Source organism: Nycticebus coucang, chromosome 6, assembly GCF_027406575.1.
Source record: "Nycticebus coucang isolate mNycCou1 chromosome 6, mNycCou1.pri, whole genome shotgun sequence".
NCBI lineage: Eukaryota > Metazoa > Chordata > Mammalia > Primates > Lorisidae > Nycticebus > Nycticebus coucang.
In genome coordinates, this window is record NC_069785.1 from 132,257,152 (window position 1) to 132,276,706 (window position 19,555).

The 19,555-nt window shown below is 39.0% G+C and overlaps 1 protein-coding gene across 8 annotated transcripts in view; it reads left to right on the plus strand.

The window, feature by feature from the left end:
* The window catches only part of OPCML (opioid binding protein/cell adhesion molecule like), a 1,112,106-nt gene that overhangs the window by 1,016,166 nt on the left and 76,385 nt on the right, over nt 1-19,555 (plus strand). For all 8 annotated transcript variants that reach the window (XM_053594858.1, XM_053594862.1, XM_053594859.1 and 5 more), the window contains one exon: nt 2,076-2,201. In XM_053594858.1, coding sequence (XP_053450833.1) covers nt 2,076-2,201 — 126 coding nt within the window. The remainder of the gene's footprint in view (nt 1-2,075; nt 2,202-19,555) is intronic.

Genomic DNA, 19,555 nt, shown 5'->3' on the forward strand with positions numbered 1-19,555 from the left:
GTTCTTTGGATCTTTCTTTCAAAAAGGCATTAAGCTTGTACCCTTGGCAGCCTCTGTGCCCAACTCAGATGAATAGAGGTGTACGGGGTTCGAGCTCCTGCATCCTGGTAGGGAAACAGGCAGAAAACCACCACTGACATGTAACCAGAACATTCCCAAGGCAGGTATGGAGAAAATGCAGCACAGTAGTCTGCCCTTGGGATTTAGAGAGAAGTTATGGAAAACTGCAAAGGGAAGATGGCATTGTTTAACAACCTCTTAAAAGATGAGTCAGATGGGAAATTCAGAGACGGTGTGGAGAAGCAAGCTGTGGGAGTACTTATGCCTTCTCATGTTCCAGGGAGGACAGGGGTCCAGTGTTTGGCATGTGCTGGGTCATGGAGGACAGGGCCTGCAGATGAGGCTTGTCAGTAGGGTTGGGGATACACTGCAAAAGGCTTAGGTCATGCAGACAAGTTGGTACGTGGTGTAGCAGGCCACGTTTAAAAGAGCAAAGAGGGGAGAAGTTTGCTCAGATGGTTGCCTGGGAAGATTAATCTGGCCACATGTAGTGGGTAGACTGGAGGGACCCAAAATGGAAAAAGATCAGGGGGAAGTTCCAGGTAGGAGGCTGTTGCACTTGTCATCAGTTCAATGGCAATAAGAAGTAAGAGTTGAGAAGGAATCTAAGTATTTTCCAACCCTGAAGTTTGAGCTGAATTGAAAGTCCAGGCCTAGAGGTGGGCTCAGGTAGACCTGGAATGGGGTTAGGTTTTACATGGCTACAGAACCACGAGGCTGGCACACTGCTCAGAACTGCCATCCCAGAACTTGAGGAGGCTGAGGCAGGAGGATTGCTTGAGGCCAGGAGTTCAAAACCGGCCTGAGTGACATAGCTAAACCCTCTGTCTATAAAAAAATTAGGTATGATGGCATGGGCCTGTAGTCCCAGCTACTGGGGAAACCAAGGCAGGACGATCACTACCAGTGAATTATGATCATACTGCTGCATTCCAGCCTAGGCAACACATCAAGGACCTATCTCTAAAATATAAATAAGCAAATAAAAATACTTGGACAGAAGAAAACTGTTGTTTGTGAATGATATTGGTTTAGTTGTTATTATCAAGCAATCATCATCATCATCACTGGCATCTTATTAAGTAACACTTATTGAGAACTTAATTTATATCTGGTACTCTCTTAAGCTAGTATTTCATTTAAACCTCACAATGCAATGAGTTTAGCTCTTATTCTCCTGCACAAGTGAGGAAAAAGCTCAAAAGGGCACAGGCAGTTTCCTTTACTGGAGATCAGACAGCAGTGGGCGGAGGTGAGCAAAGATTCAAACCTTAGTCCATGTGGATCCACTGCCCCACTCCTAACCACTGGGACATGATACCATTAGACAATGCATTTAGCAGGAAGAGGGACTCCAGTGCATTGCTGCTTAGATCCAGGGAAAAGGCAGCTAACTGTGATTGAGGGAGCCAGAAAAAATTCCAGTTAGCCTTAAAAGATGTTTTTGTGGAAAGGAGTAGATATTTTCAAATTAAGAAGTGATAAAGAGGAGAATTCCAGGATGGAACACACTGTTCTAGGTCAAAGAATTTAAGAGTCTGGGATGCTCGGGAAATGGTATCTAATTCAGTGTGGGTGGCTATATGAGTGAGATATTGGGAAAGGCCTGAGTGGTCCCTATTCTCACGTAAGACTTAAGCCACCAATTCCACTAAGACTATTAAGTGTGTGGACAGACAAGAACTCTTGGGAGACTTTGTACAGATTTTCCCTTTGAATTTGCCTTGAAATCATCAAGAAGTAGCGTCGCCCACTTGAGTTCCTCTGTCCCTCCACTCCACCTGCCATGCCCCTGCCCCCGCTCAGTGGAGTGTAACAGAGCTCCTTCTACTCTGTGTTATCAGTGGCTGTGCTGTCAATGTGTTCAAAGCCATTTCCCCAGCAAACCAAGCCACTTGAAGTTTATTTTCGATCACAATATTTGTAATACAAATGTGCTATACAGATAGTTACTGGCTAACATCTTAAGTGCAAAAAATCATTCTCAGGTATTTCTTATCTCTGTTTCTTTATAGTTCCTCCCCAGATCATGAACATCTCCTCGGACGTCACGGTGAATGAGGGAAGCAGTGTGACCCTGCTGTGTCTTGCTATTGGCAGACCAGAGCCAACTGTGACATGGAGACACCTGTCAGTCAAAGGTAAGGTATCGACCAGAAGGAATTTTCAGAGTTCCTGTGGTAAAGTCTTACTTCTCATGCACAGCAGGAATGTGGGAACCAGAAAATGACATTGTGTTTGTAACACTGTGACATAAATTGCATTTGCTGCTGAGCAGTAGCTAAAGATGATATTCACTGAATTATTTTCTTTGTGTGTGTGGTCTCAGAAGGCTTTGGTTTTCCAAACAAGGAAGAACAAAGGTGTGTAAGAATAACTGCCAATGAAGACATTAGTTTCTCTAGGTAGAGATGGGGGTTCTGTTGGTGGCTTGTCTTTCCTTGAAGCAGAGTGTGAGGATGCCAGAATGGTCTTTGGTGCAACTGTGTGCCCAGGAGGAAAAGGATGGCCTTGGTTCAGTGCTTTTAAGACATTTATCCAGAGCTACGTCAGTTTGACTGTGTGTGAGTAGTTTGTCTTGAGTGGAAGAAGGACAATAGGAACGGTGAAGTGCATTTGGGCATGCCTGTGCTGGGCATTCTGTCACTGATATGAAAATATCATTTGTAATACCCCCACTTAAGAAGGAGGAAACCAAAAGGACAATGAGCCTATCCTCTTAAAAGTAAAACTTGCTCCAAGTTGAACTTGAAGAGATGGGCACAGAGTCACTTGATGTATTTGAACGTCTATTAGAAACTATGATTAATTCTAGAAATTATGTAAGAAATGAGCATTTCCTTGGGCATTAGAAAATCCAAACATGAAACCCAGTGAGTAGGAAAGTGTGTGGAATGTGTCTGTGTGTCATATAAAAAGAGATTGATTTAAAAGACAGAGTAGAAAAAAGTATCCAACGTATTCAGCCCTATTACGAAACCAATTTATAGCTTTCGTATGAAAGCTATAACCCAATTGTAGCCCAAGAAGAAGGGGAAAGGGGAGAGGGAGGGAGGGTAGGGTAGAGGGAGAGTAATTGGTGGGACCACATCTACGGTGTATCTACAAGGGTACATGCGAAATTTACTAAATGTAGAATATAAATGTCTTAACACAATAACTAAGATAATGCTGTGAAGGCTATGTTAACCATTTTGATGAAAATATTTCAAATTGTATATAAAACCAGCACATTGTATCCCATGATTGCATTAATGTACACAGCTATAATTTAATTAAAAAAAGAAAGAGTAAAGGTAAATTTTAGGAGAAAGACAATGGCAAAAGAAGTCCTTTTTCCCAAAAGAAAAAAAAATGACAAATTTGTTTTTGTATTAGGACCAAAATATCAAAATCCGTGTGCCTTTTAATGATACTAATTAATTTTTCTGGAGCCTAGAAGTCCAAAAATCAAGGAACACTCATAGTTGATTACTCTTGGGAGCTTAAAGGGCAATCTGTTCCATGCCTTTCTCCTAGATTAGGTGGTCCTCTGGTTTTAGGTGGCATTGCTTGACTTGTAGATGCATCACCCTGTTCTCTGCCTTTATTTTCACATGGCTTTTTCTCTGTGAATATCTGTGTCTGAATTTCCCCTTTTATGTAATGAAGTATGCCATATTGCATTAGAGCCCATACTCATGACTGCATTTTATCTTGATTACCTCTAGAAAGACTCTATTTTTAAATAAGATCACATTCTGAGGTACTTGAGAATTAGAAATTCAAGGTATTATTTTTGTGGAGAGAAATTCCTCTGTTAGTGGGCTTCATCAAAATGAAAATTAAACATTAGTGAAGAAAAAATGAAAAGTCAAGCTGCAGACTTGGAAAAAACATCTGTTGTGCATGTATCTGACAAATGTAGTGACTATGAAGAATCCTTACAACACAATTCTAACAACCCACCTCATGATGAACAAAAAATGCGAATAAACACTCCCCGAACAAGATACAATATATGAATAGAAAATAAGCACAAAACAGATATTCCACATATTTATCATAGAAACGAAAATTAAACCATAATTAGATACCACTACACAATCAATGGAAAGACAAAAATTAAAAAGACTGATAACATCAAGTGTTGGTGAGCACTTCCATCAACTGATGCTTATACATCAACTCGACAACCATCAGTAGTAGTAAGCACTGTGGGAAATAATTGGGTGTTTTGGTATAAAGTTACATACACATTTAGCATACAACCCAGAAATTACACTCCTAGGTGTTTACTCAAAATAAATGAAAGCATATGTTCACAAGTATATTTTGTGCATAAATGTTCTCGGAAGTTTCATTCTATAGCAGTCTCATACTATAAATAACCCAGGTAACCACCAACAGGCAAATAGAATCTGGTAAAATCTAACAACAGACTGCTACTCAGCAATTACTAAAAAAAAAATTATTGCTGCATATAACATAAGGCATAAATTCCAAAACTTCATGTTGAAGAAAAGAAACTAAACATATAGAGAGACTTTAGGAATTTGTTTATATGAAATTCTATAATAGGCAAAATTAATATAATGATGGAAATCAAGTTTATGTTTACCTAGGGTAGCAATTATGCAAGGATTGACTATAAATAGGGACAAGAAATTCTGGGGGAATTATGGAAAAGTTCTATGTCTTGAGTGAGCTGGAAGTCACTTTAGTGTTGAAATTAGTCACCTTTAATTGTGGACTTGGAGTAAGTGCATTTGATCATAGGCAAATGAAATCATAGTAACTTTTGGCATAGAGAAAGATGTAGGAAATAAAGACTTGAATTTTTCCCTAATTTGGAACATAAATTGTGTCATACTGTTTACCAAATGCCAGACTGGATTTGTTACTAGTTGTGTCATGTAAGTTTTTGCCATTTACTTCTTTGCAGACTGAGAATATGTGTTTCTGTCCCTGCCTTGTTATAAGATAATACTAATAAATCTGCCTAATATTCTTTGTATAAAGATCTCAGCTATTGAAATTCAAAATGTCAGTGTCATAAAGTCATATTAACAAGAATATTAAAATGTACATGAGGGACATCACGAAGGTCAACGTTAATATAAACACAGCAGAAATGTATGTTCCCAAAGACATGGGCTCCATGGTAATTTTGCCTAAAGTCAGGGAGAATGTTGGATCTACATTATATACAAAAACATGTCTAACCATCAGGTCAATTTCTACGTATTTGGGAAAGTCAGATGTCTTTATAAATGCTTGAAATCCAAGAATATAGTGTTTGGATCCTAAATTCATAGTCCTCTAAGCTTATAAATCTTTCAAAAGGCATTCTGACTTTATATAAATGTTTTGAAGCAATTCTTTATAATGGTACACTGGTAAGATTTCCCTTTTAAAATAACAGAGACTCATTCATATTCCCAACCTTTTATAGAATGTAATAGTTACAATTCAGCTTCACTGGAAAATCCTAAATTTAAATGATCCCTCTGCTCTTTAAATCTCACTGGCTGTGTTCTACTTTGAATGTACCTTTGTGTTCTCACAGCCTTGGCCTTAACTTTGCTGTCTTTCATTTCGTCATTGTCTTTCTCCTTACCTCTCTCAATGACATTTAAACATTTAAACTTGAGGAATTGTTTTCCAAGTTCAAAAAACTCTGGAACCTGGAGTGTTTGCAAGTTTAAAATTTACATCTATGGAGTGGCTATCAGTATTTATTTTTAGAAGGATGCTCCTCATTCGCAGTTAGGGAGTTGCTTTAAAGGTTTAGAAGAGCAACCAATAAAACTTGAACATCAAACAGCATTTTTAGAAAAATTTTCTGGTTAGTTCAGCATGGAAGAATAAGAAAAAAAGGTTGCATGACATTTTTTTTTTTTTAAATTTCAGTAGAAATATGTTGAAGGATTGAGCTCACTAGACAGCTGTGTTCACAATGTAATATTTGAAATATATGACTTAAACTTGGGGATCTATATAACAGGAATGAATAAATAAGCTTTAATTTAGGAATTATCTTTTTTTTCTGAGGCAGGGTCTTGCTCTGTTGTTGAGGTTAAAGTACAGTGGCATCATTATAGCTCACAGCAGCCTCAAACTCCTGGGCTCAAGTGATCCTCCTGGCTTAATAATTCTTTGTAGAAACAGAGTCTTGCTATGTTGCTCAGGCTAGTCTCAAATTCCTGGCTTCAGCAGTCCTCTTCCCTCGGCTTCCCAAAGTGCTAGGATTATAAGAGTGAACCATCATTCCTGACCTGGGTCTGACTGCAAATTTGGCATGATTTAGCAGTTTTACTTATGATAGCCAAACTTGGAAACAACTCAGGCATCCTTTTCTGGGGGAATAGTTAAACCATGGTCCCAAACCATGGAATACTACATAACAACACAAAGCAATAAACTATGGATACATTCAGCAACATGGAGGGACCTGAAGGGCATCATGTCCAGTAAAAAGAGTTAATCTCAAAAAGTTGCACACCATATAATTCCAATCTTTATAACATCATTGAGATGGCAAAATTGTAAAGATGCACAACAGACCACTGGTTGCCAGGAGTGAAGAGAGGAAAAGAAAAGGCCAATAGGAAGGAGTTGCTTTGTGGGGCTAGAGCAGTACTGTGCCCCGATTGCTGCAGGGCGATGTGAATCTGCATGTGTGATGCAATGTCCTGGAACAACACACAAAGACATGAAGAATAAGTACATGCAACATGGGGGAAGTCAAGGTCAACTCCATAGTGTAGTTATGCACAACTTCGCATATAATATTATGTATATATAACTGTATTCATAGATATCTTTATAGTTATATAAGATATCACATTGAGGTAGATGGGAACTGACTTCACAACACCTGTATTGACCATTTTTGCAACTTCTAGTGAATCAACAATGATGTCAAAGTAAAAAAATTAAAAAAACCGAATGAAAAGGAAAATGTCCCTCTAGTATTCCACTAATAAGGTATTTCTATCTGCTTTTGTAGGAATTTGTTGTACATAAAATATTTTCACATAAATCATCTCAGTGAGTTTATAGCAGCTCCCTAAAATGGGTCGCAGAAAGAAGAGTCTGCCTGTGTCCCAGGCACAGAAACAGGTGGGAAGGTTAAGGAAAGATAAATGAGTCACAGCTAAGTAAAGTGGTAGATTTATGAAGGGAACCAGTTCCTGATTTTTAAGACTGGACCTCTTTATTCTATACAAATGTGGCTCCCGTAGCTTGAGATTGGAGCAAGTGCAGTGTACAATGGTGTGTTTTATCAAATTCTACTTGTTATCTGGGGCACCCAAGGGTGCTCACTGGCTTTGAGCATCACCCATACTCTTGCCTTTCCTTTCCTAACTCCACACCTACTTTTCTGCATCTAGCCACTTGTTAAACTTCCACCCAGTATTGTTCTTCCAAAAGCACAGCTTCCCAGTGAAAACCACATCGGTGCCATTGTCTGCTGTAGGTCCCTCTTGTTCCTCTCCTTCAATTAAAATAAACCTGCTGAGACCCACCAACCTCATTTCTCTTCTAAGTCATCCCAGGTAAAAGTTCCAGCCACAAATAGGATTTACCTATTAGTTAACCTGCTGCTTCATCCAGTCTTGCCACTGCTTCTTTGTCTCTCCTCCAGGCAGCCAGGAGCCTTGTTTCGAATCCAAAGTCGTGTTTAGAGCCTAATTAATCCCTAGAGTGTGAGAAAGAGGTGTCTGAGATGAGAAATCAAGGTTATACATATCTCGCTCAGTGGAACAGTTATGGGCAAACAAGCTGTTCCTCTCACATTTTTGCAAAGCAAATTTATGTTCACTAACTTTGGTTCTTGTTGTAAATGAGAAGCGTGTGAAGGTCTAGCAATGCGCTTTTCACCATATGGGTACCCATATGTTTTCTTCCTTTGCTTGCGTACATTTTGCTTTGCCATGCACATATGCCTGTATTTTTGCAACTTAACAATATTAAAACTAATCCCATTTATGCTCCTTTTGGGTGGGTTGATTGAGTCATAAATTCCTGATAATCTCTTCCTTGGGAGGCTGAAGTTCTTTTGTGCAAGTTGGGAGTGCAGAGCAAGCTCTCCCTCTTGGCAGAGGGATAATGTCAGCCCCCATCACTGTCCAGCTGGTGGCCCTGCCTCGGGCTCCAGAGTAGGCACATAACCCTGAAAGACTCAGAAGTACAGGTTCATGATGCCTTGGTAATTATCTCCTCCCTCCCTTTCCAAGGAGGAAAACCGTGACTAAGAGAGAAATAGTCATTCCCTAGGGTTCCCTTTCTACAGTCCCAGGTGAAATAATGCATCTCAGAGCAAACACTCAAGACGTCTTGAGCTATGGTTCTTGATAACTGACCATACTTACTACTCATGTTGAAGGCTCCTCACACTCACACTGAGTGGGGCAACTGTGCATGTCAGAAACGGTGCAGATGAAAATTAAGCTTGTTTTGAAGTGGTGCTTAGCTCTTTCACGGAGCTTTGTAGAGAATAAATACAAGAATAGATATTAACCTGTATGATACCAAGGGAAAAAGCCAACTAACTCAAAATTTAAAATTGAAGTTGAAAATGCAGTCTGCTGCCTGCAAAACAAATACATGCAGACACTGGGGAAATCAAAGTAAACTCCATAGTGTAGTTATACATAATTTTATATAGTATAATACTATATATGTGAAACGATGTATATGTATCTTTATAGTTACATAAGATTCTACCATCACGGGAGCTGAGTACTGAGTACAGGGCACCTGTATCTACTATTCTTGCAATGTCTAGTGGACCAGTTTACCCATCCACCCAGCCTTCTCTTTATCTCTTATGCATCCATCTACTCATTCATTCATCTGATGCATTAAGAATATGTGCTTTCCCTTTGGCAATAATGCTGTGTAAGATAAGAAATTGTTCCTATGGTCTAGTCATTAAACTAGGAGGTAGTCATTAATTAGTTAATCAGGAACATGTCACCTCAAAGTATGGTGAGTGCTGTGAGAGTGGGCAACAGGGAGCTGTGATCCAGTCTAAGGTAAGTTTGCTTGGAGCCAGTGACATTTGAGCTGACATCTGAGGAGGAAGAGAAGGAATGAGATGACAGCATATGAAGAGGCTGGGCAGGGTGAGAACCTTCCAGGTTAGGAACAACACACCCAACTATGTTGAGGTAAAGGGGAACTGGTTGTCCAGAAACTAAAGATCTGTGTCTTGAATCCATAAGAACAGGAGAAACAGTGGTCTGAGATGGGGTAATGAGAGACCAGATCACACAGAACCCTTTAAGGGGTTTGATTTGTATTCTGAGAACTCTAAGAAATCCAAAGAAAGTTTCAAGGAAAAGAGCTCAGAAATAAGATGCTCATGTGTCTGGATTTAACTAAGAACATCTCTCTTCTGTTCTAGTCATGCTCTATGTAAATCTGGCAATTGACTAAACCTCCCTCTCTGTGTCCCTACCTCTAAACCAGAAATGAATTAGTAGTAATATGCTTCCCTCATGAAGGAAAGGAGAATGGAATTTGATAGTATCTGTTCCAAATACTTTTTAGATTGTAATATAAGAATGGATATTAACATGTATCATAGCAAGTGAAAAGCCAAGCTAACACAAAAGTAAAATAAGAATCAGAAAGGCACCCAAGGCCGCTCACTGACTGTTGTAAAGCCTCCTCTATGCAATTGCTATATCAAATTATGCTATTGAAATCAGTTGGACACTGATAAAATTGAGACCAGCTTTACAAGTACTGAAGATCTAATTGGCCTCAGCAGTGGGTCCACAGTGACTCTTGCTGCTGAACAAAAATTGTGGGCTTCAATAGAAAATAATAAGCAGCCTGGTTCCACAGTAACAGGCCTCAGCTACCTCTGGAGATAATGCACTTTAATTTAAACACAGAGCTCCTTCATCTGGTCAGATTTTGAAGGAACCTCCGAAAGATTTGATTCCTCCTTTCCTCCCAGAGGAGCACCCTTGATAGCAGATTTAAAAGACAGTCAAGACCTTTGGGGCCAGATCTTTGTACCTGCCATCTTTGCTGTTCCCTCTTTTCATGGTCATTTATATTTCTTTGTAAAACCTCCTACCTCCCTGGAGTAAAATTCCTATAAATCATGTTTTCTTGCTTAAGCTATTTTAGATGAGTTTTCTGTCACTTACAGCCAATATATCTATGCTATATTGAGGGCAGGATGTAACAGAGCCAAGTAGGACATCATCCCTGCTTTAAATTTGGAGTCAGGTGGAAGGGGAGAGATCTGTAAGCATGCCTTTGCACCAAGGGTATTTGGGGCTGAATGAACTTGGGAAAGTCCTCTTCCATACGTGGAAGAGACAGGGAAGTTGCCTGAGGTCAGTAATGAACTTTTCAAGACCTTGTGGCTTGATTTAGAAGCTCTGGATAAATTTCTGGGTGTTGGGTGGTCCCAGAGACTGTCACATCAACTTTGGCTCTGAGTTTCAGAGTAATTAACACCAAGGGGTCATCACTAACCAAATGTGCAATGTTCCTTGGAGAGATCACAGGATGTGTTAATTCCTACCATGAGGAAGGCAGTCCTCAGCATTGACTGACTTAAACCCAACCACCCCTGTCCTCATCAAACTCTTGCTGCGCCTCATGGAGAACAAACAATTAGTTTGTCTTAATTGGCTCATTACCATTTCTTGGGATAGTGTGGCCAGAAGAAATCCCACCTTTTTCTCTATGCCTAGGGTGTCTGAGAGCAGGTAGGGTATGGGCACCTTACATATCCATGATGCTCTCTCGCACCAAGCACAATGCCTTGTGATTCAGAAGTGTTCTAAAAGTACCTATTGAATGAATGTATGCACACATATCCATGTCACATCAACCTTACAGCATGCTAGAGAAAAAGGACAGGGAAGACCATGGGGATGTGTCTAGACCATTTCCTAGATCTAGGAAGCACCATCTGTAACGTAAAGGGAAATTCTGAAGTATAGAGTAAAGGCTGTCTGGGGAAAGCACTTCAAGTGTTATCTGTGTTACTAGGGTTATAGGAACTGTCTTATCTCCAAAGTGTACTTTATTTTCCCCACCCTCACTATTAGTCCATCGTTTCGTAAAAATTGTATGCTAGATACCAGGCGGGCTGACTGCTAAAGGTTTATTCATCTCACATTCTAACAAAATAGCAAGGCTTCCACGAGTCTAGATGATGGAGAAACATTACTTAAAAGGTGTTCTTCAAGTCTTGTCCTGTCAAGTCCTTTTGAGAAACCCAAGACTTGTGCTGGAAAACTCACCAAGGACATGCATAGTGTGAGGTGGGTGGTCCTGCCTCAACACATAGTTTGATATTGACAAATGGGCAAATGATCTTAGTATCTTACACCATGCATTTTTCTGTGTGGCACTAGAATTTTGACCTTCTCTGTCTGTGAAGGCTAGTTTCTTCCTTTCTTCTTCTAAAGAACATCGGCTATCAAAGGCTCCAGCCATGCTGAGTCCTATCTCCCACATGTCCGCCATTGAGGAATGGCTCTAGAAGTGGTGGTTGTCGGGGAGAGTTATTCCCTCCTGAGTATAAAGGTAGTGACGGTGCTCAATTAGCGTCCTTCCTCTGTATGAGATTCAAAGGGAGGAGGAAAAAGAAGAAAACAGACAGTTGCTCAGAAGATTTTAATTGGAGTGGGTTCTCCAGTCTTAACAAATGTTCCAGTCTCAGAGAGGGGACCTCTACTGGAGGGGAGCAGGATGAAGAGGAACTGATCTCATTAAAGCAAAAAGTTGATTGTCATTTTGAATGTGGGCTTCACAGCTGGGGGCCATGAGTGTGGCTCATACAATAACAAGAGCTGGAGTTGATTGAGGGGGTGAGGAGATTTGATCTCCCACCTGAAACACAGGCCCACTTTCCTCCCCCATGTCTTTCTTGTAGGCTGAGGTATGAGAAACCCATTAGTCAAAGGGAAGTCCTCTCTGCCTTGTCTTTCCTTTTTTTCCTTTCCTACCCCCTTAACTTTATTATTTTTCTTATGCTAGCAACAGTTTCCCCACTCCAGAATCACTTAATGGTGAGAGCAACCCTCCTGGGGTGCTAGAAATAGTTTGGTTTTAATGATGCTCTGGATGATTTGCTTCCTGAGAGAAATGTTTAGTAAAGTCGCTGATATAACCAGAGCCACCCGTCCCCTGCTTCTCCAGTTCTCCTCCCTTTTCTCCAAGGTCTCCTGGCTCCTCTCTGCTCTACACAGCACTGCAGTTGGTAACTGCTTCCACCCCAGGCCTCTCCAGGGCCTCCTCCTGCTCCAGCAAGCCTCAGCTTATTTGTCCCAGCACGATTGGAGCTGGATTCAGTAATTACAGCTGCAGTAAAGGGTTTTTTTCTCCCTTATAGGCACATAGGACTTTGCCAGTGCTGCAAATGAAGAAATGAGGCTTTTTTGCAGAGCACCGTGGGGAGCTCTGGGACATCAGGCAGTAAGATGTTTGTAGCTTCATCTTTCTGGGTCACACAATATCCCACCCATTCATTCTCTCCCCTACCCAGCTCCCTTCTCTTATTCTTTTTACTTCTGACCCAGATCCAAACTTGCTACAGGACTTTCTACCTTTTCTGCAGGATTTCCCACGCTAGAGGACATGAAAGCCGTTGGAACAAAGGCAATTTGACCTTAACCCTTTGAGTCTTAGTTTAAGGATCTTCTGAAATTCCTGCACCTCTGGTTCTGCCTAAGGAGTAAAGAAGCTTCACATGCTGCCTGTAGCTGGAATTATTCTCCTGAAAACCCAGGCCCTCCAGTATGCAGCAGGAATTCACAAAAAGGGCAGAGAGAGGAGAGTGTGCCCACCTTTCCCTGTCTCCTAGCACTGCTCCTTCGGGTCACCTCACTCAGGAACTCGCTGTACCCTTACTTGCCTTCATTGTTAAGACCTCCTGATCCCCTAAGCTTTGTCTCTCTGGACTTTGTGCATTCCCATTTCTGATCTCAGCCACCTTCCCGGACTTCCATCCTTGCTGGGTTATCTGGACTTCTAACTTATTTACTTTTTTTGCATGCTTTGAGCATAAATATCGATATAATAAAACAATGCTGGGGCTTATCCTTGTTGTCATCGTTATCACCAAAACCATCCTTTGAATTTGTTAATGTGCCCCTTTGACTTAATCTCAATTGGTCTCCACAAAAGTCTTGGAGGCAGACAAAGAATAAATAAATAATGAGAAAATAGATATGGACAGGGACTAGCACACATTTTACAGAAGAGGAAATGGAGTTCTATGACGTTTACATGGATTACCAGTAGAAACAACACTCTGAATTAACGCAGTCCCTGAGTTACACACATCTGACTTATGTACAAGTTACACTTATCAATGGACACTATTACGGTAAGTCCCCAACTGACAAACATCCGACTGACATGACTTGTACTTTACTAACGGAGGCTAATGGGTAATGGGTAAATGTGCCTCTTCCAACTTATGTACAAATTCGACTTGAGAACACATGTACAGAATCTAGATCGTTTGTAACCCAGGGACAGTCTGTATTCATTTGAGTGTTTTTTCAATCATTCAAGAAAGAATTAGTGAATGCCTATGTGTCAGCTACTGTGCTTGACACTGGGGTAAGAAAAATAAATAAAATTATAGTGTTCCTCATGGATTTCAAAGTTTAGTGGGGGGAAAAGCAGACATAGTAACATAATTAGAGCACAACTAACGTAAATGCACCAGAAATATATTTTAAATGTTGTGGATTCACAAAAGGATCACTCAGTTTCAGCTGTGCAGTGTGGGAGGATCAAGAATGGCTTCCTGGAAGAGGTGACTACTACTAGGACTCTAAAAAAAGGGAATGAAATGGGGGAGATGAGAGTGAAGAGGAATATTCTAGGCAGTACAGAGAAAAGATATGGAAATGGGAAATAGCATATTATCACTGGAATGATAAAAGCAGTTTACTGTTAACATAAACTATGAAGTTGTAACTCAAATATCCAGTTATGATGTTGTATTAAAATCCAAGTTTGATCTCACCTACAGAGAAAAGAAAATATTTTTAATGTAAGCAAAATCTCTCCTCAAATCTCAAAGAAGTCTCAGAACGACAAATGTATTACATAACAGATAGTAAAATATTTGAATGAGGCTTCTTGTCCATCCTCCTATTTCACTCCAGTCCTGCAATCCTTCCTCTTTCCCTTCCGCATTCCAAGAGAATTCTAGACTCTCCAGATATCAGCTTTTACTGTCTACTCTCCTATTTCTGTAATAACTTTCTCAGATTTCTAATGTAAATCAATTTGGCATCTTCTTTTCACTTCTACATTCTGCACAGCTCTACTCATTATTCTTCATAGCCCAAGAACCAGAGAACATCTATGCTTCATTACATATTCATTGCTTTGGCCCCACGGCACTTACGTGAAATGCAGTTAAGAGTGAATCATGCACTGATAAACAGCGAACACAAGGTAAGAACGTGAGCTTTCTGTATGAAAAAAATCTAGCCGTCCTAATGTAAATAAATGTAGCCTTTCGTGAATTTCGACAAATGTGTACATATATAACCACTGCCCCAAATAAAGTGCCCCATGTAACCATACATCAAAAAGCTGTCCTTTTTCTTTTTCCCAAAACATATCCAATACCCTCAACTTGAGGCAAACACTGATCTGTTTTCTGTTACTATATATTAGGCTTTCTTCTAGAGTTTTTATATATACTTAGAAAAACATGTACATGAATTTTGTATAGAATTCATATTTATTTTATACATGTTTCCAGAAGAGTATGTACGTGAACTCTACACTTTACACACATATACACTCCAGGAAAATAAAAATGCAAACTATGTATAATTCTAGAATATGTACTGATTCCTTCCTGACTTCTTTCACTCAGCATTGGAGTTTCATTTTTGCTGCTGTCTGCAATCGGTGAGTGGTATTCCAGTATGTGAAGATACCAGTATTTGTTTATTCATTTGACAGGTTGGTGGACATTGGCTTGTTTCTCCTTTTTGGCTATTATGCATAAGCTGCTGTGAACATTTATGTTCAGGTCTTTTCTCAAACACATGTTTACAATTTTTTATGTAAATCCTGGGGAGTGGAATTGGCCATTCATATAGAAAGTTGTTATTTACCTTTATAAGAAACTACCAGTTTCTAAAGTGGTTGTACCATTTTCTACTCATAACTGCACTATAGTTCCCACCTACTTCCCAACCAATGGTCTCTAAAATGTAATGGTCTTTTAAATGTTATTTTAAAGTCTTTTACTTTCCATGTAGGGTAAAATACATTTGATTTTAAAGTTGCATTTTCTGATGATATTAATGAGTTTGAGCATCTTTTCATGTTCTTTTTGGTCATTTATATATATATCCTTTTGTGAAGCATTGATTGAAATCTTTTGACTGTTCTCACCTGAGTTATCTTCTAATTACTGAGTTGTATATTGAGTTCTTTATTTTCTAGATACATATGTCAGCCCTACATTTTGAGGATAATTTCTTTCTTGTTTCCCTTTTATTCTTAATAATACTTTTCAAGAAACAAGTTTTAAATTTTGATAAAGTCTGATTTACAAATATTTCATTTTATAATTCTTGCTTTTGTTTTATCTATTAAAAGGACATAAACCAAAGTTATATAGGTTATATCCTATGTTTTCTTCCAGAATTTTTAGAAATATAAAACAAGTAGTCGTATATAATTTTAGAATTATTTTGCAATAAAAGAAACTGAGACTTTGATCTGAAGTTCACTTAAATTACAAATCAATTCACACACAATTGACATCTTAGCAGCAGTGAATTTTCTAGTCTTTAAAATATATTCCTCCATTTATAGTTGCAAAGTATTTAATGTTTTCAAGCTCTTGCTAATGATGTTTTCAAAATTTTAATTCCAATTGCTCATTGGAAATATATAAAATAATTTATCAAAATAAAATATCAAAAATAATTATCCCTTTTCTACAATTTAACGTTTTTAGGCTTGCATTTAACCTTATCTAACTTTAATATTGCATTTTCTACTTTTATTTTGTTACTATTAAAAATACATTTGTTGGGCGGTGCCTGTGGCTCAAAGGAGTAGGGCGCCGGCCCCATATGCCAGAGGTGGCAGGTTCAAACCCAGCCCCGGCCAAAAACCGCAAAAAAAAAAAAAAAATTACATTTGCCCATCCTTTTAAAAAATACTTGTTTTAGTCTGATTTAAGTTTATCTTTTGTAAATGGAACAGAAATATATTCTGTTTTCTTTTGGTTTTAATTCATCATGAGCCTTCCTTTCATTTTAATGGGAAATTTATTTCCCTTGCAGTTGTCATCCTTTTTTTCCTTCCTTTTTGTTCTAATAATCTTCATGTTTCTGTTATCTTACGCTATTTCAAACACATTTTCTTTAATTAATACATCATGTTTTTATTCATACTGATACTTAAGATTTATGTTTCCAGAAAAACTTACATGAATGTAATCGTTCAAGCCCAGTGAATGTTTTTCTGTGTCCCCTCTATGACACAACAATCGTGATGACCTCTATCTACACTCTTACCTTAGCACACGTGTTTCTTGCACTTTATCAAAATCACATTTTGAACTCACAATCCAAGACTGCATGTTGAGACATTGGTGTTTTCAGTTAGTTTATTTATCAGATGTCTAATAAAGCCTCAGCTTTTTCTCTTGAAATCAGTTGCCCTTCAGGCCCTTATGGGTACAATAGTTAACTTTTCCCTCTGTTTCATCTTAAATTGGTCGGAATACATTTTAAGATGCTTCGCTAGAAAGATGTGTGAGTGTGTTATTTTCTGATTCATAGACACGTCTTTGCTCATGTGATAAACCTTTATTGAAAATGTCTTTTGCCACAATAGCTGGGCTTGGGGCTGGAGATATAGTAATAAAGTAAACAGGCACTGTCCCTTCAGAAGTGTTTATCCAAAAAGATCTGTTTCTCTCAAATGTGATCAGCATATTTCCCAAGTATAAAATCCTGAGGTCATAATCTTTACCCTCAAAGTGCCTCTGGTTACCACTTAATGATGAATGGCATTTAGTTATGAAGTAGAGCAATCTGAGACTTTATTTTCTTACTCTTATAGTTTTACATTTACTGCCTAAAGATATAAAGATATGCCTTTCTTTATCTGTGGGATGCCAAACTCTTTCCTGGAGACATGGGTATATGTTTTATAATTGATTTCTTATAATGTGTGGTATGCCTATTATTCACACTCAAGGCTTTTTTTAGCACCAGGAAGTGAGTACATATTAAAGAATTGATGGCCGTTTCTGTGTAGCAGGTGCTGAAGATACTTAGCTATGGACATGTTGGCTACTTTATTCTCTTTCCCTCACAGCCTTCCTCCCCCCGCCATAATATCTTCTGTCTTTTCTTCTGTATTCCGGAAGAGCTTTTCAGGTTTGTAAATCATACCACTGGTTTAATTTTTTGAAGCCTCTCATCTGATATGTTTTACTCCTGATAAAGCTTTCAATTTAATGTTATTTTAAGACCCTTGCTTGCTTTTCATATCTAATTGGACTTTTTTGTTCATCTTATTAACTTTTCTTTGTGGAATCTGTATCAATTCTCTTCAGCTTTTCCCTTTTTAAAGTCTTTTCCTAGAGGCCATATTTTTCTGCTTCTTTGAAGAACCTCAGGTAGTTTTCTAAAATCTCTATTAGTGTTCTGGTAGCCAAATATTTTATTGTGATAAAGTCTACATGGCATAGTTGAGCCAGGTTTAAGCGGTTCAGTCACTTTAAGTAGGTTCACATTGCTGCTCTGCAATGGAAGTCATTTTCTAAATATGTTCTTCCTGGAATTTTTGTGAATGGTCTTCTTTTTCCTGCCCCCTACAGCATTTTCCCTTAATATGTGTTTTCAGAACTGATGCATTCTGTGTGGTGAAAGGATGCTGCCTTGGACTCTGCTCTCTGCTCTTGGCATAAGGTTACCTCTCCTTTTAGTTCTACTGGTGAGACATTTGTTGAGCTATGGAGTCCCTGGTTCTTTTTCCAATCTCTTGCTGGCTTCTACCTGCTAGCTTCTGCTTTACAAGATGACACTTTTCTCTTTGTCTGATGGGATTTATCCATATTGATGGTTATTGCTGATCTGGTTTGAAGAGGCACTGGTATTTCAAGTCCACTGTGTTGCTTTAGATAATCGATAATGGTAGCTCATCTCCTAGGGGGCCCAGGGATCCCCGCTTCCTAGGATTCATGGCCATGTGGGCTTTTCTACCACATTGCTTTGGTGTCAGTCTGTGTGACCAGGAGGAAGGCTAAGTCATAATGGCCATCCTCACCTTGTTTCTTGCCCTTTCTCTTAGACTACTTATTCTAAAAGGATCCAGCTGATCTAACATGAAGACATGGAGATTCTGGTGGTGAGAAACTCCTGCCAATAACCCATACTAACTGCCAGGCATGAGGGTAAGCCTCCTCTTGGAAGCGGGTCTTCTAGGCCTATCAATGTTCAAATCACTGCAGCCCCGAATGATATCATGACTACGCCCTCATGGAAAACCCTGAGCCACTACCTAAATAATTCCCAAATTCCTGATGTACAGATATAGTGTGAGATAATGAATATTTACCACTTTTTTTTTTTTTTGGTAGAGACAGAGTCTCACTTTATCACCCTCAGTAGAGTGCCATGACGTCACACTGCTCACAGCAACCTCCAACTCCTGGGCTTAGGCAATTCTCTTGCCTCAGTCTCCCGAGTAGCTGGGACTACAGGTGCCTGCCATGACACCTAGCTATTTTTTCATTGCAGTTCGTATGGGGCCGGGTTTGAACCCACCACCCTCGGTATATGGGGCCAGCACCCTACCCGCTGAGCCACAGGCACCACTCCATGAATATTTACTATTTTAAGCCACTGAATTTTGAGCTGACATGTTACTCAGCAATAGATAACTGAAACATCCACTTGAGTTTTCTCTTGTGTTAGCAATGGCTGCTCCATTCTCTTTTTTTGGTTGAAGCTTTATTATCTAAGGGGAACAATAGTTATGGAGGGGTATAATCACTACCTTCTCTGCCATCTTTGTTTTGTAAGTAGGAGTTATGCCATGATTTGAAAACTCTATTTCTCAATCTGAGTCCTTTTTTTTCTCATAAGTAGTATTTAGTATTATTTCTGGTTAATTTTAGGAAATGATTATTCTCTGTCTTAGTTTTCCTAAAACTATGAGTACCATTTTCCTTCTTACATTTTCATAAATTATTTTAGTAAGAAGCTGTGAGATGCATTTGGGTCTTTTACTCAAATGTGATTTTGAAGCAGATGTCTGTCCTTGCTCCTAACAAAGTACATAAAAGATTCCTTTATATGTTTAATATGCTATTTTAAAAGATTTATAACAGATCTGTATTCCCTCCTTATTTTTCAAACAAGATAAAATAGGCACTATCTTTGGGTTACTGCGGTAGAAAATCATGTCAATTTTAAATAAAGATGATTTCATCATCATCTTTATGTATTTCTTTTATTTCTTTTCC